This window comes from Ochotona princeps, chromosome 2 (assembly GCF_030435755.1).
Source record: "Ochotona princeps isolate mOchPri1 chromosome 2, mOchPri1.hap1, whole genome shotgun sequence".
In the NCBI taxonomy this organism is placed as follows: domain Eukaryota; kingdom Metazoa; phylum Chordata; class Mammalia; order Lagomorpha; family Ochotonidae; genus Ochotona; species Ochotona princeps.
The window spans coordinates 40356498-40378097 of record NC_080833.1 but is presented as its reverse complement, the minus strand read 5'-3'; the positions used below and the strand labels follow the sequence as shown (position 1 = coordinate 40378097).

The 21600-nt window shown below is 41.1% G+C and overlaps 1 protein-coding gene across 2 annotated transcripts in view; it reads left to right on the top strand.

Moving 5' to 3' along the window:
- The window catches only part of FAF1 (Fas associated factor 1), a 387381-nt gene that overhangs the window by 123097 nt on the left and 242684 nt on the right, over positions 1–21600 (top strand). For both annotated transcript variants that reach the window (XM_004588662.3, XM_058681408.1), the window contains one exon: positions 388–479. In XM_004588662.3, coding sequence (XP_004588719.2) covers positions 388–479 — 92 coding nt within the window. The remainder of the gene's footprint in view (positions 1–387; positions 480–21600) is intronic.

The window sequence follows — 21600 nt, the reverse complement described above, 5'->3', positions numbered from 1 at the left end:
CACTGATTCATTCCTCAAATGATGCCGTGATCAGGTTGGATCAGTGTCAAGCAGGGTTCTGGGAGCTCAGTCCAGATTGCTCATGTAGTAGCTAGAGCGTAACCTAACCGAGTCATCATTACTGCTCTTTAGGATCCACATTAGCAGGAGACTGAGTCAGGATCTGGGGGTGAATATTGAACTTAGGTGCTTTGATGAAGGATATAGATATTTTTAATGCTAGGCCGAATGCCTGCCAGTGTGTGTGTGTGAAGTAAGGTTATTTGCATTCAGTGGTTATTTTGCATATCTTATTTATAAATGATAAGGTGCAATTACAAAATTGCTGTATTTTCAGGAATTGTAGGAGAAACAATAATGCCAATCAAATATTCTTTTTTTCCCCAGATGGTCTTAAAGTCACTACATTTGCCAAAAAACAACAGTCTTTATGTCCTTACACCAGACTTGCCACCACCTTCATCATCTAGTCATGCTGGGTAAGGTGCTTACTTTTCCTGGGAATCTGAAAGAAATGGTTTGATTGTTAAATTGCCTCAAGTATTATATAAACATCAAAATTAAATCAAACAGAAATCTCATGGAAACTTTTACCTGTCAATAACTGTTAAGTAGATCAGTTTTCAAACCAGTGGTGAGATCTTAACCAAAGAAGCACTTTAGAAAAACTGTAGTGCGTAAAAAATAGTAAAGCCAGTCAGTTGTCTAATAGAGAAGCTTAAGAGTTGGAGGGAAGCAACTGATAAGTGGAACATCAGTCTCTTTGTGGTAAAGAGGACATATTTTTTGTGATTGTAAATTTAGAAGTTTGTCATTATAAGAATTAAAACAAAAATAAGAAAGTAAGGAGGAGGGGTGGTGGGAGCAATGGATGGAGAGTGGGTACGGTGAAACTGTTATTATGCAGTAGTGACTGTTAATGAATAACATGGTGTGTGTTCCCTTTATATAAATACATTTTTTAAAGGAGGACATCTTTGAGTATATTCATCGTGTTTTACAGAGTAAAGCATAAAACCCTGACATAAGTTTTTATTGTTTTTTTTTTTTCAGTTTGGAATAGAAGGTCTCTCTTTTTTAGTTTTCACAGTAAAATTCAATGTATTTAAAGAACATTTCAGTATTTTAATATTTAATTGCACACTGTTTATTATATTATTACTAGATGAAAACAATGATTATGCTAGAGGTAGAATAATAATTTTTGTGTATGAATTTTACTATATGATACCATGCAGTATCATCTCAGAACTATGGTCAAGAGTTACTTGTAGATTTTCAGTTTTTATACAGATTTTCTTCTTTTTAAGTAAAACTTGGTGAATGTAGTAGAGGCATATGTCTAAACTCTAAAAAAATCTCAAGTTGATCATATTCTACCTACCAGATATCATCATAGATACTATTAGAAAGAAAATTAGATTTGCCCTTGCTAAAGTGTTGTGTGTTAGCTGGATCTGAGTTCTTATCTCCAACGCAGGGAAGAATTTGAGGAAGAGAGCTAGGTAAAGATCAACAGAGAAACAAGATTTGCTTGCATGCAAAGCAGAAGTACGCATGTCAGAGCTTGTGCACACTGGAAGGTGAGCTGTGCTCTGTGAGGTTTGGGTCCATCCCTTTATGTGATCTGTAGTCATAGGAGATAATGAGTTGTGTCTGCAGTGGGGTTTAACTGACCAAATATTCATAGAGACAGTGTTTGAGTATCACTTCAGAAGTTCATGATGAATGATGGGAGTAGAAGTATTGGACATGGTAATTTTCTTATAATGACATTACATTTAACTAGATCATTGCACAGATGCACTGGCAACCATGTTGCATATTTTTGGCCAGCTCTAGTTCTGAGTGGCTGAAATAGAAGCATGGTTTTTCTGCTGTCAAGATTAGGTTGGAGGTTTTAATGTGTTGGAGGTTTTAATGCTGCAGCTAGGAGGGACTTCTCTTTGCTATCTCCTTACCTACTTCAAAAGTAGAAATTATGGGTTGTAGTGCAATGACTTAACCACTGCTTGTGGTACCTACATGCCGTATTGAAGTGCTTGGTTGTATCGTGCCTGCTGCTTTTTTGATCCAGCTTCCCTGTAATTCCCCTGAGAAAGAGCAGGAAATACCCCGAAGTACTTGGGGTTCCTCATTCCCATTTAGGAGACCAGATTTATTTCTGGTTCCTAGCTTGGGCCTGATCTACTCCTGGCTATTGCAGACATCTGGAGAGTGAATCATTGGATAAATCTTCCTCTATTTTTGCTTTTTTGAATAAAGTTAATACACATTTATACAGATATTTAATGTATTTGCATTTGCTATTCTGTTAGTGTTTTAGGATAAGAATTTAGAGATCTCTTGGATTGCTCTTAATTTTCTGTATTTCAATTAAATATTAACAGGAAATAGAATTTAAGCACTCAGTAGCAAACTACAAACTTATAGTCCTTTTACTTATAGTAAAGTTAATATAAACCTCAGATGAGAAATTGAAGAGTTATATGTGTGGTTCTGTATCTGGTCAGGTGGAACATTGTTTTGTGGGTTAGTAGACAAAGTGTAATCACTGTCATACAATATGTAATCCACATAATTAAAAGCAGGCAGGAGACATCGTTGTTTGTAATCTATTGCTTTCCAGTAGTGTGATTAAATGGATTTATCCAAATGTCTTCCTGGGCTAATGGAAATGTTTTTCATTGCCATGTGGCTGACTTAGTTTGATTGCCAGTCACTCAGTCCCTAGACAAGCAGGAAATTACAGTGCTGGTGACATACAGTGTTTATTAGAGAATGTGTCTATAGCACTAAAGCAGTTTTCCCTAGTTGGTGTTATAAAATTTTACCAAGTTATAATAATGCTGTTTCTTATGTTGGGACAGTGAAAAAGAGAGAAATGCAAAGGCAAACAAAAGATGTAGTAAAGGGGATGGGCATGTGGAGATTCTGTTAATGCAGTAGCACATTTTATTAAATAAAGCATATCAAAAAAGGCAGGGTATATTCTAATGTATTTGTCCAGCTTTCTATAAAGCTAGATTTTAAGTTATATCTTTTTTTTAGTATTTATTCTTTTTTTTTTTTTTTTAATTTGGAAGGCAGGGTGAAAGAGAGAGAGGTATTTCATCTACTGGTGTGTTCCCAAATGACAGCCAAAACTCTAGTTGGGCCAGGTCAAAGCCAGGTACCTGCAACCCCATTCATGTCGCCTATTGCAATAGTTGTTTTCTTCAAGCATCTGGGCCATCCGTTTTCCACTGCATTCCTGGGTTTGTTAGCAGGCAGCTGGATCAGAAGTGAAACTAGTGGGATTCAAACTGGGATTCACTTGGAGATTTTGGTGTCACAGGCAATAGCTTAACTTACTATGCCACAGCCCCACTCATATACATATATAAATATATCTATTTCTTTTTTTTTTTTTTAATTGGAAAGGCAGACCAGGTTAACAGAGAGGAGATACAGAGGGAAAGATCTTCCATCTGCCGGTTCACTCTTCAAGTGGCTGCAAAAGCCAGAGCTGAGCCTATCCAAAGCCAGGAGCCAGGAGCTTCTTTGAGGTCTTCCACACAGGTACAGTCTCCCAAGGCTTTGGGCCATTTTCCACTGCTTTCCCAGGCCATAAGCAGGGAGCTGATGGGAAATGGAACATTTGGGCATGAACTGGCATCCATATGGGATCCTGGTGCATTCAAGGTGAGGATTTAGCCACTGAAACATCATGCTGGAACCTCTACATACACCTTTATTGTTATTTTTTAAATTTTATTTTTGATCATTTTTACATAGTTGATTAGGGTAAGAAGGGGCAAGGGCTAGAGGCAACTGGGTGAGACCATTGTTTCCACATTTTCTTTTTTTCTTCCTATATCCTGGGGGAGAAGCCACATCTAGCCTCTCAACATCTCAGAGTCCCTGATGTGGGGCATACTCTGAGGGTCCTGCTCAAGTCGTTTGAACATTGTTCTGAATTGCTGTCGATCTCACCACTCCAAGAACAGTGACATCTCTAGAGAATTCACTGGCTGACATAATCCACCTTAGAATCTCCGTTTGCCCAGATATTCACTGCCAATGCTTGGGTGGGGTAGTTGATCAATTTGTTCTGTCCTCTGTTATGGTACCAGGTATCCTCTGTAGTCTCCAGTGTACTGCCATATCATCCATGTGCAGCTGGCTATGCTGTCTACTGCTCCGTCTGTGACACTGAGGAGGCCCAGCTCTGACACATGAACTCAATAGTCAGACCCTGGAACCTGTAGTTCTACCCATGGTTGGAGTTTTGAGTCCAGTGATTCAGTTGGGGGGGAGCCCCAAAAAAACCTTGTCTGATGTGATCCCAGACATGACTTTATGTGTGCTTGTCATGCCCAGCACAGTCTGTTGCCCCAACCAGCTTATGCACATGCTGGGTAGCCATTGTTGGGTCATTTCTGTGTGTGTCAGCACAGTCATCTACACAAACCAATGGGTGTTGCAGTCCAGCCTGATCCTGCCCACCACACAGTCGGCCTTCACGTAAACCAGTGGGAGTGGCTGCCTAGTCGGAATGACCCTGAATAACCCCTACCAGGCCTACCCCCTGCACTGGTTTTCGTATTTGCCAGTATGTACAGCAGACTGGTCCGATCTGTTCCACATCCCATTCAGCTCTCGTACATGTCCGTGGGCATTGAAGCCTAGTTCAATCCAACCAGCCCCACTTTCCAGTCCATGGTGTTCCTGGTGGATGCCACTCTTTGTCTAGCCATGCCTGCCTCTAGTCCTGGTTCTCATGCTCACCAGTGGGAATGGCAACCCAAGAGGGAGGTGCTCCCTCTAAAGGACCCATTCCCACTCCTGGATCTTGCACTTTCCAAGTGGTTCTGCAGTTTAGCTTGATGGAATTTGCCCCCTGTGCAAGCATCTGCCAGCTGATGCTGCGGCAAAGCCTAACTAGTCCACACCCAATTTGGTTTATGCATGCACCAGTAGGTACAGTCAATCTAGCCTGGCTTTCATCTGAAACAGCTCACATGAGGCCAAAAGGAGTTGTAGCTTTGCCTGGCTTGGTCTGCTCTCCTGATCTCAGCTCTCACACACACCAGTGGGAATAGTGGTCCATCAGGGCAGCCCCCTCAGTTCCCCTACTTGGTTCACCCTCTCCTCTCCTGGTTCTCACGTATGTTGGTTGGGCACTATGGTCCAATCTCCATGGCCTGCCTCACCTCAGCATTTGCCAGTGGATGTTAATAGATTGGCCCAACCCAGCCCACCCCCAGTTCCAGCTCAAGCTGGTGATAACTACAACTTAGCCCAGACCAGCCAGCTCCCAGTCCTGGCACTGATGTAAACTGGCTGCTATTGCAGCCCAATCTGGCATGACCCCACCCCATTCTGATTCTTGGATTTGCCAGTGAGTGAAATGAACTGACCCAGCCTGGTTCACCCCAGACCTGAACCAAATGTATGCCGGTGGATACTGTTCCCTGTCCTTGTCTGGGCTGCTCACTGTCTTGGTTCTTGGGCTCACTTAGGGGGACTGTGTCCTGCCAGAGGAGTTCCTCAAGCTCCTCCATCAAAACCTCTGCCAATGCCACATCTCGCCCATATTTATGGGTCCATGGGCCATCCCTACTTAGTCCTCCTCCTGTCCTAGCAGAAACAGTGGTCTTTACTGACCAATCCCCTCCCATGTGGTTCTTACTGATGTGTGTTTCAGCACAGCTAAGCCTGGTCCACACCCAGACACAGCACATGTGTAGCTCATCAGGAGCATAGACCTAGCCCAGCCCATCCTATGCCCACTCTGGTTCTCATGAGCACCAGTGCATGCTGCAGTTTGGCTCAGTCTGGTACACCACATACCCAGCACACTCCCATGCCGAGGGATACTGCAGCCATGTCCAGACCAGATCACAGTCCCCATTCTAGCCCTCATGCTCACGAGTGTGAATCACAATCCAGCAAGGGTATCCCCTTAGCTCCCTAACCAGGCCTCTTCCCAGCCACAGATCTCGCGCATGCCAGTGGTTGCTCTGACCCAGTTGGGCATAGCGCCTCCCCTGTCTTAGCCTTTGCCTTAGATGCTGTAGCCTGGCCTGACCGGGCCAGTCCCCAGTCCTAACTCTTGTTGGCAGGTGCTGGAACCTGGCCCTGCTCAGTCTACTCCCATCCCTGGCACATGCAAATTGGTAGATGTGATAGCCTAGCCTGGCATGACCTGTGCTCCAGCCTGATTTCTGTATTTGCCGGTGGGCTAAGGTTTGCTCGGCCTTGCCTGGTCCTCCCCCTTCCAAAACCAACCGACATACACTTGCCAACAGATGGAGCTACCTTGTCCAGCCTGCCCAACACCAAGGTGTGGTCCCTATGCTCATCAGTGGGAGCTATGAACCCCTAGGGGCGTTTCACACTTTCCCACACTCGGCCCATTTCCAATTCTCGATCTCATGCATGCCAGCTGTTTTTAGGCCCTTATGTGGCATAGCCTGCCCCTCTATCCTGGCCTTTGTATTAGCTGGTGAATGTTGGTGGCCTAGCCCACCCCATAACCTTTTTCAGTCTGTGCATGCTGATGCTGCAGCCTGGACCTGCCTAGCCTGTTTCCAGCCCTAGTACCCGTGAGTGTTGGCAGGTTCCACGGACACTCCTAACTCAGCCTATCACCACCCCAACTCTTGAGCAAACCAGTGAGACTTGTATTTCCACAGGGTTAGGCCCACATATCCCCCAGAGTCTACCCCTGGATCTGGTTCTCTTGTGTGCTGATTAGTGTAATGACCCAGCCTAATATGACCCGTTCCGTGTCTAACACTCATGTTCAGATACTGGGATCTGCCCCTGCCAGCCTGACCCCTAGCCCTAGCTTTTGCATGGACTGACATGTGGTAGTCAGCAATGTTCCATGCTAACAAGCCCAGTTTAGGATTCCCTGTGGTCTGGTGCATTAGTCTGACCCATAAAGATCTCCCAGTCTCTGCCCAAACCACCAGGTCTCAGACCCCCCCACCTGTGTGATCTCCCAGTCTCCTTGCAAATCCACACCCCTGCGTTCCTAGACCATACCCCCGGAGACTGCCCAGCATGGTGGCCAGAGATTGCCCCCCTACATACAACTTTAATGTTGATTTTATGGGAAATTATTAAAAAAAATCCAGGCAGAACTTTAAAAGTTAATGATAGTGATTATTGTTAATTTTTCATTTTCTTTTTTGATATATCACCAAATGAAAATGATTTTTCCATCTTTTTTTTTAAGATTTATTTTTATTACAAAGTCAGATATACAGAGAGGAGGAGAGACAGAGAAGAAGATCTTCTGTCCGATGATTCACTCCCCAAGTGAGCTGCAACAGCCGGTGCTGCGCCAATCCGAAGCCGGGAACCTGGAACCTCTTCCAGGTCTCCCATGCAGGGTCCCAATGCATTGGGCTGTCCTCGACTGCTTTCCCAGGCCACAAGCAGGGAGCTGGATGGGAAGTGGAGCTGCCGGGATTAGAACAGGCACCCATATGGGATCCTGGGGCTTTCAAGGCGAGGACTTTAGCTGCTAGGCCACTGCGCCAGGCCCAATTTTTCCATCTTAACAATATATTGGAATCCCAGTACAAATGCTCTTGTGATATATAGCACATCATGTGATCAAACATGCCAGTCAGATAAGCTTGCTTTATACTAGACCCTCTAAAGCATCAAATTTATTTATTTATTGCAATTTTTTTTAATAATTGGTAAATTCATGGAAATCTTATTTGTAACTTATAATCTAGTTAGTAATCTGAAAAGGGGAAAATGAAAGATAATTCTGATTCTTGGTGTTGGGAATGACAAATGAATAAAACAACTTTGATTTTGTTAGGAAAAGATGGAAAGTTAAAACTTTCCATCTTCAAATCTCTCTTTGATCCCAAATATGATATCGTACGTTTTGTTTAGGTGGTTGGTTTGATTTAATTGGTTTTGTTGCTCTTCTCTGAAATATTTGCACTGAGTGTTAAATGATGGAGGATAAATTAATTAACCCTAATGAAATAATTGCTGTGCATAAACGTGACAAGGTCCTGCTGCTTGATTTAACCATTCCCACTCTAGCACAGTGGCATGTTAGGTTCTTTCTTCACAAAGTGTTAATTTTGTCAAAAGTAATAGATAACTCCCATACAAAATTTATTGTAACCAAATCAGAAAGTAATATGATTATAATTTATGTTTTCTACCCCCAAAGTTTATCAAAGCATGTTAAAATAAGTCCTGAAGTCTGTTCTCAGTTATTCGAACCTTAGACTTTTCGCTTAAAATTGAGTCATTGTGTGCAGTGGCTACAGAGGTTTTAAAAATTTTAGGATACAGTTGTGCTACGTTGTATGTGGAGCAAAACTGTTAAGGAGCACAGTCATCTAGATTTGTTTATGCTAATATATTAATAACTTTTCATTGAAACTTCCGTCCATCTTTGTAACAGTTCTGTCAATGGTGCACACTTATTATGTTGCCTTTAGGTGATTTTCTCACCTATAAAACATTGGAGGTGTCTAAAACAATTGAAAGTTGATCTGTTCAGAAAAATTGAGGTCAGCAGTAGATGTATAGAGCTTTGATCCAAGCACAACTTCCTTTTCAGAGTCTTGTCTCTAATAAAAATTTTAGGAAAAAATTCTTGAAGTTATTATATGGTCTTTGAAAGACATTAGGTTATACATTATATATGTGTAATATGTTCTTAAATCTTAAAAAGTTTATAGACAAACAATATTATTTTCAGGTTTTCCTGAGAACTATAAACAGAAAATTATTTCTCAAATCGTGTCCTATTTAAAAAAGGAACTTCTAAGCTTGGTTTTATTTCCACTATGGGGTGTCTGTTAATTGAGTCATTGTATTTGAAATTTTTTTCTGGGGAAAAGAGTAGCAAACTAAGGGTAACAGAATTACCTTATGAATAACTCTAAGTACCTGTAACTGATTTCTCAATAATTTTAAAGTAAGTTATGTTTTTTTAATTTTTGAGAAAGATTTATTTATTTTTATTATAAAGTCAGATTTACAAAGAGGAGAGACAGAAAGATCTCTGTCCCTGTTTCAAGTGGTCACAATGGTTGAAACTGAGCCGATCAGACACCAGGAGTCAGGAGCTCTTCCAGGTCTCCCATGCGGGTGCAGGGTATCAAGGGTTTGGGCTGTTCTAGACTGCTTTCCCAGACCACAAGCAGGGAACTGAATGGGAAGTAGGGCCACCTGGAAACGAACCAGCACCTAAATGGGATCCTGGCACGTGCAATGTGAGGACCTCCTGTGTTAGGCTAGTGCGACAGGTCCAAAGCTTCCTTTATAAATAGGGTAAGTAAGATTGAGAAGCTGGAAAAACTATTGATTAAGGCAAAATAAGTCATCTAGGGAATGGCTACACCTCCTCCTGTGACACCAGCTTCTCATATGGGTCCTTGTTTTAGTCCTAGTAGCTCTATTTCTGAGCCAGCTCACTACTAATGGCTTGGAAAATCTGTGAAGGATGGTCCAAATTGCTTGGACCTCTGCACCCTTGAGGGAGATCTAGAGGAAACCCCTGTTTCAAGGGGCAGCCTGTTCTGCCCCTTGAACTTGCCCACATCTGGCCCTAAGACTATAGTGTAAAACACTGAATGGAAGATTTTTCTCTGTCCTTATAGTTCCATGATTCTGCCTTCCAATAGGAAGAAATAAATCTTTTTTTTCCCCCCAAAAAAGTCATTCAGAGACTATATTCATGGGCTGACCACGATCCAAAGCCAAGGGAGACCCTGCATTCCAGCTAAACCATCAGCTCTTACAGTACATCTTACTACATAAAAAGAAGAGACAAGTATAACAGATGGGCAGACATCATTGTACAACACAGGAGACATGAAGAGCAAGGTAGCATGATGCTTCCAAATGAGCACAATCATTCTCCAGAATTAGATTCTGAACTGAAGGAAGTCTGTAAAATGATAGAAACAGAATTCAAAATAATGCTTCGTAAAGAACTCATTGAGATGTGAGAAAATACAAATAGATTAAAGAAATGAAATTAATGACTGACATGAATAAAAATGTTAATTACGGAGAAAGAACTAATTGAGAAGAGCCAAATGGAAATTTCAGAGATGGAATAATTAACCAGAGAGATTGGGAGGTTTATCAGCATAGACCAAGTGGATGAAAGAATTTCCAATCTCAAGGACAAGAACTTTGAAATAAACCAATGAGACAGAAATGAAGAAAAAAAATTAAAAGAGTAAAGAAAATCTATGTGAAATATGGGAAACAGGGAGCTCTATCCATGTTTTGAACATGGGTAATAGCAACCCAAATACCTGGGCCATCTCCCTGGGTCTTCCCAGGCGCATTAGCAGGTGAGCTGGATTAGAAGGGAGAAGCTGCACTCAAATTGACATTATGATAAGGGAAACCAGCCTTACAAGTAGCAGTTTAACATGCAGTGCCAGCCTTCTTGCAGTCCTTCTAACTTCCTCTGGTATACACTCCATTTCAACTGTTAAATTGGCTGCAGTAAAAATAAAACCTGAGGGTTTCTTGTAATTAATTAATTAATTTGAAAGGCAGACCTTTTTTTTAAATAAAGATTTATTTTTATTGCAAACTCAGATATACAAGGAGGAGAGACAGAGAGGAAGATCCTCTGTCCGATGATTCAACCCCCCCCCCCCCCCAAGTGACCACGACGGCCAGTGCTAAGCTGATCCAAAGCTAGGAGCCAGGAACCTCCTTCAGGGCTCCCACGTGGACGCAGGATCCCAAGACCTTGGGCCATTCTCCACTGCTTTCCCAGGCCACAAGCAGGGAGCTGGATGGGAAGCAGGACCAGTACAAACTGTGCAAAAGCCCAGCCTGCCTTTTCCCTGATCTAGCTCACATGAGGCCCACAGGTGTTGTAGCTCTGGTCTGCCCCCATTCCAACCCACGCTGTCCAGTGGGAGTGGTTGTCCAGCAGGGGAGCCCTCCACATTCCCCCTACCGGCTTAGCCTGCTCCCTCCTGGGTCTCATGTGTGCTGTTTGGGCGTTGCAGCCCAGTCTGGTATGGGCCACTTCACCTTGGCATTTGCCAGTGGATGTTGTAGCCTGGCCCGGCTCGACCCACCCCCAATTCCAGCTGATGCTGGTGAGGGTTATAGCCTAGCCCAGCCCACCAGGAAGCCAATCCTAGCCGTAATGTGCACTGGTATGTGTTGCGAACATACCTGGCCCGACCCGCACTCTGTTCTGGTGCTTGGATTTGCCAGTAGGTGATGTGAACTGGTTCAGCCTGTTCTGCCCCTGACCTATGCCAAATGTATGCTGGTGGGTTCCTTTCCCTGGCCTGGTCTGGGTTGCTCCCTATCATGGTTCTTGGGCTTACCTGCAGCAACTGTGTCCTGACAGAGGAGTTTCTCAAGCTCCTCCATCAGAACCTCTCCCTATGCCAGATCTCGCGTAAACCGATGGATCCATGAGCCAGCCTTACTTAGTCCACCTCCTGTCCTAGCAGGAACAGTAGCCTTTCCTGACTGGTCTTCATTCTGGTTCTTACTGTTGGATGTTTCAGCCCAGCCAAGGCTCGTCCATATCCACACACTGCTCACACATGGCTCAGTAGGGGCAGAAAGCCTACTCCATGCTTCATCTACCCTGGTCCTCCAGAGCACCAGATGGTGCTGGAGTCTAGCCCAGTCTGGTGCACCCACCCCCAGTCCACACTTGTACCCAGGGAGACTGCAGCCATGTCCAGACCAGAATGCAGCCTCCACTCCAGACCCCGCACTCACCAGTGGGAACCTCAACCTAGCCAGGGTGTTCTCTTGGCTCCCCAACCAGGCCTGTTCCCAACCATAAATTGCGTGCATGCCAGTGGTTGCTCTGACACAGCTTGGTATAACCCCTCACCTGTCTTGGCCTTTGCTTTCGTTGCTGTGTCCTGGTATCCATTGCTCATGCAGACCAGTTGGTGTAGAGCCTTAATCCTGTCCCAGGATTTCCTCATGGTGTACTCGCCATGTTGGGAGAAATCTTTCTCTTCCACCTCCCAGCAGCCACGACTTGGTTACCGTGTGGCGACGGTGCTCATGGGTGGAGGCACCGGTGGGTCTGAGCTGGCTTGGGTACTCTCCACAAGCAGGCCGCCACCACCGTGGGGGGCTACTGTCACCTGAGCCGCCAGGGTTGAACTCCCCTTTATGTAGTGGTCAGTATTTGTGAGATTATACCAGTGTGGTGGAAAGGGAGAACATTTAGTGAATAATAAATAACAGTTTTCTGAAAACTTTATATATGCAAGAGCTGTAGTTTGGATATGGTTTTAGTGTCCCCAAAGCCATCATGTTGAGGTGGCTTCCTTAGTATAGTAGTTGAGCCTAGTAGGAAGTCCTCGGGTCATTGAAGGGGAATTGTTCTTAGAAGACATCAAGGTAGCTCTTTGGCACCCCAGAACTCTCGCAGGAAGAGTTGTTATAGGAACAAACTTTGACTACTGAATCCCTGTCTTCTTGTTTTGAGATGATGTTTCTTGGATGTGCATCCTCGCTGCTGTTGCCCTTTTGTGATACTATGCCCATTACGCCCTCACACAAGACTGAGATCTGCTCAGCCTTGGCCTTTGAAACTCTAGAACTGTGAGCTAAATAGACACCGCCCACCCTGTAAGGTTGTTCTGCTCTAGGTATTTTGTATTTTGTTATAGTCAGTCAACAGAAGTGTTCACAGCAACAAATATTCTGAGTGGATCAATGAGTTATTTTCTAAAATGCTTTACAAAAACATTTTATTTCTTTTTACAAAGGCTATCTGCAAAAATATTTTAAGTAATCAATGTGATAATGAGAACAATGCATGATTTGAGATCATTTTCTTTTTAAGATTCATTTCATTTATTTGAAAGGGCAGTGTTATAGGGAGAAGGAGAGCTAGATTTTCCATCTACTGGTTTATTCCCTCAATGGCTACATCAACCAGTTCAGAGCCAGGAGCCAGGACCTTCATTTGGGTTTCCCACATGGTTGCATTAACCCTAGGACTTGGTTTATCCTCTACTGCTTTACCAGGTACCTTAATAGGAAGCTGGATTAGAAGTGGAGCAGCCAGGATTTGAACTAGCACCCAGAAGTACTGCTGGCATTGCAGAAGTCTTCTTAATGTGTTAGACTACCACACCAACCCATGAGATCTCATTCTTAAAATAACTTGTTATTTGTCAGGAATAAATTAATAAAATCAATGTTGAAGTCTATGATTGTTATAACTGCTTAACTTTAATCCTGGCTAGCATTTTTTTTTCAGTCATTTGGAAGTGAGATTTGGAGGTATTGAATTAACAAATATTTTTTATAAAGAGGCCACTTAAAAGTGGATCATTTGGCTGCCAACACTGTGCAGTGCTGCAGCACCAGTGTCCTATACAGGCTTCTGTTCGAGTCCTGGGTGCTTCACTTCCAGTCTTACTTCCTGCTAATGTTTCTGGGGAGGTAGTGGATGATGTCCTGAGTGTTTGGGCCCTGTGTCAGTGCAGGAGAGTGTGGTAAAGCTCCTGGCTCGTGAGGTCTGCATGCTGCATCGCTCGCTCTGGGAGAGTGAACTGGAACATGGAAGATTTGTCTGTCTGTCTGTCTGCCTTTGCCTCTTCCTCTCTCTAACTCTGTCTTGCAAATAAATGAATAGATCTTTTCTTTTTTAAAAGGTAACTAATTTTGAGATTTTCCATACTTTTATGTGGATGTTTGGAGTTATGTTTTGAACAGTGTTGTATGTGTTTACTTGATGGATCACAACATATCACCGTCACCACTAATTGCCACCATTTGGTTAATCTTACTTCTTCAGTTAATATTTTTTTTCAGTTACTATATTTTGTTGGATCTAATATATCACTTTATTGATAAACTGTAATTATAGACATAAGGCCACCTGAACTTTGAAATCATCATGGAAGACGATATTAGGAATTATGTGAACCCAAATGTTTGTTTATCTAGACATTTAATTGCTAGCAAAGAAAGCAATTAAAAGTAGCTACAGAATAAGAGGCCAACCTTTGTTAAACATGGTTTTAAGATTGTTACAGGAACTTGTGGTGATAATAGCGTGGTGTCTTGGAAGATGTTAACAACTGTAGCAGAGTGTTAATTAAGAGTGATATAATCTGCAGCTCTGAATTATTAGTATCATATATTAGTTTAGCTGGACAGGAGCAATACCTAGTTTCAGTTATGATGAGAGCTCAAATCATATTTATAATGAAAAGATTAACATTTTAGTTTTATGCCGTTCCTGAGACAATTTAAAAATCCTGAATGAAATACAATCAAAAGTAAACACCAAGGCTCTTAGCTCATTTACATATGTGCCAGATTTTCAAACTGATTGCTATTTGAACCTAATCTGTCATTGCTGGCTGCATTAGCTACAACAAACATTACATTTACATATTGATTTCTTATTTTGTTTTAGTGTAAATAATCCATAATTATAGTAAATTTGGTCTTTTGTTGACAAGAGCTCATATGACTCCGTAAGTTTAGAATGGAAATTTAAATTACCATGTGTCATGTTTTTTAATTTAAAATCTTGAGCATCTAAAAGGATAAAAAGATCATTGTAAAGCATAAAATATCCCCAAAGTAACAGCAAAGTAAAAATATTTAATGACTTTTGGGAAAGATATTGTAAAGTGTTAATAAAAATTCCAATACCACACTATAAAATTGTTACTTGCATTTTTATAATACTTGCATTTTTATTTCGATTATCATGATCGAAATAAACGTTCCTGCTCCCATGTTTGGTTGTAATTAAAAGATAAAGCTTCATGGAAATGTGGCTTACTGATATTTTTGCCTAAAAGATCCAGTGTGGTAAAAGAAATAACATGTGTACACAGTAGGAATGAAATGAGACTTTCAGTCCCCATATGGGTGTTAACTCTTCATTTGTCTTAAATTTATGCACAGCATTCATTTGAGAAATGTAATTTTATTTCTGATAAGTGATAGATGTCAATGGACATATTGTTATTGATAGCAATGTGAACGAATTCGTAGTTCCCATTTACACAGATTAAAAGTATGTTTCATTTTTGAAGTTAAAAAATACTGGGTCCTAGGATCCGGCATGCAGGTTAAGCTGCTGTTTGTAATGCCAAGTATTCTGTCTGAGAGTTTGAGTTTGAGTCTTAGCTACTCTATTCTTATCCGGCTCCCTGGGAACTTACGTTGGGAAAGCAGTGGAGGATGGCTAAATAATTGGGCCTTTACCACACATACCCCCAGGAGGAGTTGCTGATCCCGGCTTTTACTTAGCCCTGCTCCAGCCAATACAACCATTTGAGAGTGAACTAATACCTGGAGATTTTCTTTCTCCCTTTCTGTCTCTGTCTTTCTCTGCCTCCCCTCATCTCCCAACTTTCAAATAAACAAATCTTTAAAAAATTACTAGGTAGAGGTCTTGAGTCTGTATGTGAGTGCCAAGGCTCACATCCTGGCTCCATTTCTGAATCTAGCTTGTTACTAATGCATACCTTGGGAGGTACCAGGTGATGGCTCAGGTAATTGGGTTGCTGCTACCCATGCAGGAAAGCCTGTCTGAGTGTCTGATTACTGGCTTTGTCATTGCTCCAGCTGGGCTGTTGGCTGGCATTTGGATAGTCAATCAGCAGATAGGAGCTCTTGCTTCCTTGCTTGTTTGTTCTCCTCATTTTTCAAATAAAAAAGTATTTCACAAAATTGGCTCCAGGCTTGTATTGTGGCAGCCGCTGAATCTGCCCCCTGTGTTGCCAGGATTTATGTAAGTTCCCGTTGGAGTTCCATCTGCTCCGTTTTTGATTCATCTTCCTGCTAATATACCTAGGAATCAGTGGAAGGTGATCCAGATGCTTGGGTTCCTGCCGCCTACGTGGGGGACCCAGATGCAGTTCCTGGATTCTGGCATACAACTGATTCTTTTTTTTGGCTGTTGCAGCTAGAACTGTCAGTGATAGATCTCAGTTTCTTTCCTCTCTGTAACTCTGCCTTAGGAGAGGAGGAAGGAAGAAAGGAAGGGAAGGAGGGAGGGAGGGAAGAAGGAAGGGAAAAAGAGAGGAAGTAAAAGAATTGTAAGGATGGTTGGTATCCAGTTACTCGAGCATTTGTGAAGTGATTTTTTAAATGGAGATGCAATTCACCTACGATAAATGTACATTTTCGAAAGTTTATTTTTATTTATTTGCTAGAGTGATAGAAGGAGTTAGAAAGTTTTTCCATTTGCACTTTTGCTCCTCAGATGCCTGCAACAGCCCAGGCTGGACAAGGCCAAAATCAGGAGTGCAGAAATCCATCTGGGTCTCAAATCCATGTGTTTTGGCAGGGACTTACATATTTGAGCCATCATCTACTGCCTGCCAGGATACATTAGCAGGAATCTGGTTTGGAAGTGAAGTAGCCAGCATTTGGACCAGGTATTCCAATATGTGGTATGGGCATCCTAACAGTGACTTAATATGCTGTACTACAACATGTGTCTGTGTTCAGTCGTTAATTGTTTCGAAGTTATGTGAGTTTTGTCCAGTGCACATGGATTTTTATCATGGATTTTAATGAGATTTAAGCACTGACATGTAACAGTTTACAAACCTATGCTAAACTGATGACAGCTTTTTAAACGTTTGTGCTGTTAAAACACTATAGACTGAGTGACTTAAACAAAAACATGTATTTATTCATTGCAGTTTCAGAGGCTGAACATTCCAAGATCAAAATATCAGCAGATTCGGTTACACTTATTTTTTTTAAGATTTATTTATTTTTGTTGGAAAGGCAGATCAGATTTATGTAGAGAAGGAGAAATATAGAGAAAAATCTTCCATCTGCTGGTTCACTCCCCAAATGGCTGCAACGACTAGAGCTGAGCCAATCTGAAGCCTGGAGCCAGGAGCCTTTTGTAAGTCTCCCACATTAGGAAGATTCCCAGGCATTGGGCCATCCTCTACTGCTTTTCCAGGACACAAGTAGGCAGCTGGCTGGGAAGTGGAACAGCCAGAACACAAACTGGTGCTCATATAGGATCCTGGTGCTTGCAAGTTGAGGATTTGGCCACTAGGCCGTCACTTGAACTCCAGGTCTACTTATAGTGCCTTGTGAATGGTATCCTTAGTGTCGTTCAGTGTTCTCCTAGATTGATTTTTACATGTTTCATTTCATTATCATTGTAAGGTTTTAGCTTGTGAGTATCTTTTAGGAAAATTCTATTTTCAGTAAGTAATGTACGCAGTTTATGCAGCACAAATTTCACTCTAAAGTTTGTATTCATATTTGTGTAAAGGAAGGATTTTGATCTTTTTTTTTATGAAGAGGAAACTGGGAATTTATGTAGTAGTTAACTGCTAAAATATTGACTTTACGTAGGAAACACTCAGTAAATACTACTGAGTGAACAAATGACTTAATTGTAAATGTTAAATAAGTAGCATGTACTGAAGTAAGGATTCAAATATGACTTTTTCACTTCAAAGTAGTTTAAAGTCATAAATATTTCTCACCAATTTACCCTTCCCCACAGCTCTCCAGGGCTGTGGAACTCAACTAGAATAATGTTTTTCTAAAGTAGGTTGGCAGGCAGTGCTGGTTCCATCAAACCTGTCTGAAACATTCTTGTGTAAGTCTGACAGTCAGGATTAAGAAATTTACCAATGCATATGGCAAGCACTGAGAGCAGTAAAACAGTGTAGATTTACATGCAAAAGGAAAGGAGGATTTCTAGAAATCTTCAGGGCTTCTGGACTCTGAGCTCCTTGGCCTAGCATTTGTAGATAGACCCTGAATTCATTATGTGGGTTTGTAGTATTTTTCTTTGCTCATTTTTTCTTCCTTCCTTCCTTCCTTCCTTCCTTCCTTCCTTCCTTCCTTCCTTCCTTCCTTCCTTCCTTCCTTCCTTCCTTCCTTCCTTCCTTCCTTCCTTTCTTTTCATTCTTCCTTTCTTTCTCTCGCTCCTTCCTTTCTCTCTTGTTCTCTTCCTTCCTTCCTTCCCCTTCCTCCCTCCCTCCTTCCTTCCTTCCTGTTTAATGTTATTGGAAAATCAGATTTACAGAGAGGAGAGAAAGAAAGATCTTCCATCTGCTGATTCACTCCCCAACTGGCCACAACAGCTGGAGTTGAACCCATCTGAAGCCAGGAGTCAGGAACATCTTCCAGGTCTCCCATGTGGGTGTAGGGTCCCAAAGTTGTGGGATACCTTTTACTGTTTTTCCAGGCCACAGTCGGGGAACTGGATGGGATGTGGAGCAGCTAGAACATCAGCTGGTGCCCGTTTGGGATTCCAGCGCTTGCAAAGTGAGGATTTCCCTACTGAGCCATTGCACCAAGCCCCATAGTATTTTTCAACTTCTCTCTATCACAAACACATCTTGACTTCTCCTTACATTTTTTCTACATTGCCTCCTATTCCTTTCCTTATATTCTTCATTTTTCTTTTCTGCCTAAGCTATTATGTGTGAAATCATCCTCTGCATCGAATTATAATCCATCTTTCATAGCACTTGAGAGTCCATTCCTCTTGTCACAATCCTCGCATCTATTTGTTCATTTATAAAAAGATTTATTTATTTTTATTGGAAAGTCAGATTTACAGAGAGAAGGAAAGGTCTTCCATCTGCTGGTTGACTCCAGAAGTGGCTGCAACAGCCAGAGCTGAGCTGATCCAAAGCCAGGATCGAGGAGCCAGGAGCTTCTTCTGGGTGTTCTATGCATGTACAGGGTCCCAAGGCTTTGGGCCACCCTCGACTACTTTCCCATGCCAGAAGCAGGGAGCTCAACAGGAAGTGGAACAGCTGGGACATGAAATGATGACCATATGGGATCCCAGCATACGCGAGGCGAACATTTAGCTACTGACTGAGCCATTGCAGGGCCCATGAAGTACTTATAAAGGGCCCTGAAGCTTTAAATTTCTTACTATGTGACATTTCTGACCCCAAATTTGTCTTACATTTGTGACCAGTGATCCAGCCTATTTTTAAAGTCTAACTTCCTACTCACTTTGTTAGGACCTTCAGTATTGTATTGAGCTTTTTACTGTTTCCTGAACATGATCCATTTTTCTGATCTTACTCCTTTTAATGGCTCAGTAACATTTGCAATTTTTTTTCTACCCTTTCCTAAGTAAAGTAGTTATTTATCTTAATTTTCTTGATTCTTTTTCCTACCTCCCTAATCATTCATCAGGCTCCTTTAAACCAACTCTTTTTTTTTAACAATTTTTTTTATTATATTTTTTGACAATCTTTACATAGTTAATTACGGTAAAAAAGATTCAAGGGCTATAGGGAAGTGGGTAAGACTATTATTTCCATATTGTTTCCTTCATGTATCTGAGGTAAAGGGGGATATTGAGGGAGAAGACAACTCTTGATTATTTGCTTAATTTTGAATCAATGAACTGCCTTAGGATTCCATCTTGGTCTCCCTTCTCTCAGCAGTCTGTTTCTGTAGATGGTTTCTTTTGGCCAGAACATGTGAGCATCGTCTAACTGCTGTTGCTGTTACCTCTCTTGCTTGATCTTTGACTCTAAACTGTACATGGCATTTTTTTTTTTTTTTGGCACCTGACATTCCAAAGGTAACGTATTCAGACTTTAACTATCAATGTCTTCCTCTCAACTGTCTATCCTGGTTTTTCTAATTTAGTTCTGTCTCTGTGTTTGCTCAGGCTAGAACCCTCGTTTTTCTGTCATATTCTATCAAAAAGTTACCTCTAAAGCATTTTGAACCTGACAGTTGCTCATTGGTTTTTTCTCTAACTCCCTTGTCTAAGCTACTGTCTCTTCTTTCCTAGAATTTTTATCTCTCCTAACCTGCCATCTTTCCTCGTTGTAACCAGAGCAGTCTTGTATAAATGCAAATACCAGTCAGATTGTACCATGTCCTTTTGTTAGCATTCCAGTGGCTTCCCATTGCAATTACTACAAGGCATTCCATGATTAGCCCCTGTTCACTTTGTTATCACTCCAGCCACAGCTTAGATTTTACTTCCATAGATATGCTTTCTCAGGCGTCCTGTTGAAAGTAATTCCTGTTGAAAGTCACTCTTCTGTTAACCTTTCATTTTGCAATCCTGTCTTACTTTCTTTATGTCATGTAGTATTGTTTAAAATTATGTATATGTTTACTTGATTATTCTTTGTGTCCTTTACTAGAATAAGTATATGAAAATAGGAACTATATTTTTCTTTTTCATCATTATATCCCTTGCAACTGGAATAGCATAGTGCATATGGGTAGGACTAAATAAGTGGAATAAATAAGGACTAAGTTTGTTATTTCCTTGTCTAAAAAGTGCTATCTATGTCCCTTACCTAAACCTAACAAAGCAAAAATTTTATTTCTACTTAGTGGTGAACTCTGAGGCCCTCCTTGTCCTTCCTGTTTTAACTTAAGTATATGATAGAACTGTTTTTCTTTTCTCTCCACTGCACTGTTAAGCATTTGCTTTCCAACTTTCATTTTGCTTTTTTTTTCCAGTTTCTCAATTTTGCCTGTTTTATTATATGCATAGTACAGTTGTGTATTTATCTGTCTCTATAACTATGAGCTTTTCATGTGTAGGAATTGTATTATTTGGATCTGTTATGTTAGTACCCAGAATGCTTCCAGTTAGTGTTGATAAACAAATGAATCACAATCTTAACTCTCATGGTTTACCAGAAGGCAATATTGTGTGTGAGATTCGAAGATTAGTAAATATCTTGCCTTTTGGAAACTCTAAATTTATTCATTATTCAATAAATATTTATCTGCAGTGTGTGCAGCATTATGCTTAGGCGCTAAAGATACAATGACAAAGGTCCTTGCCTCAGGGAATTCTATTTTAGTTGGGTATAATTTCCTTTATCTTGATCAATATTTTATGGTATATATTGATGCTTCCCAGGAATTTTTAATCTGTCATTAACCTGTGAACTTTGAGGTAGACAATAGGACAGGCAGATGAATGGCTTGATTCTAATCTTTTTGATTTTTGCTTTTTTATCACATAGTTGCAGATTAGCAAAGGGAAAACATACTGAAGGGCAGAACCATGTAGTGCATCTCAGATATTTTCCTGATAACAGTCATTGCACAATTACACTCCAGACAGGTGGAACAGATAGACTTGGATATCGTAGATAAATTTTAAATACTATTGAAAATAAGATTTGTTGATAGTGATGTTGAAAACAAAACTGAAAGTTAATGTTTCTTAATTTATGTGGCTAATTTCATATATTTTTCATGGTTCGGGGAATTTTCTGCCATTTTCATGCTCTGGTATATAGTTTAAAAAAATGTTGCTCTCAATTTTACAGTTTTTTAATTCTATATATTTCTGAGTCCTAAGTGAAAGTACAATTATTTTTGAAGAAAATATAGGGAAAGAAGTTGTATAGATTTCACTGTCTTCTGAATTTCAGCTATAATACCTTTCTGTTTTTGTACAGCATTCATGAGTATAAACAATTGCTTCCTACTTCTGCAGAAATCTCTTTCATTTGGAATTGAAACAGTCTTGAGTAAACATTTAGTGGCGCATTTGGAATTTGATAATTGACGATTGGTCCTCTTGGAAGAAATATACTTGCAGATAATTACCTTAGATTTGTAGAAAATTCTCCCTTGTGT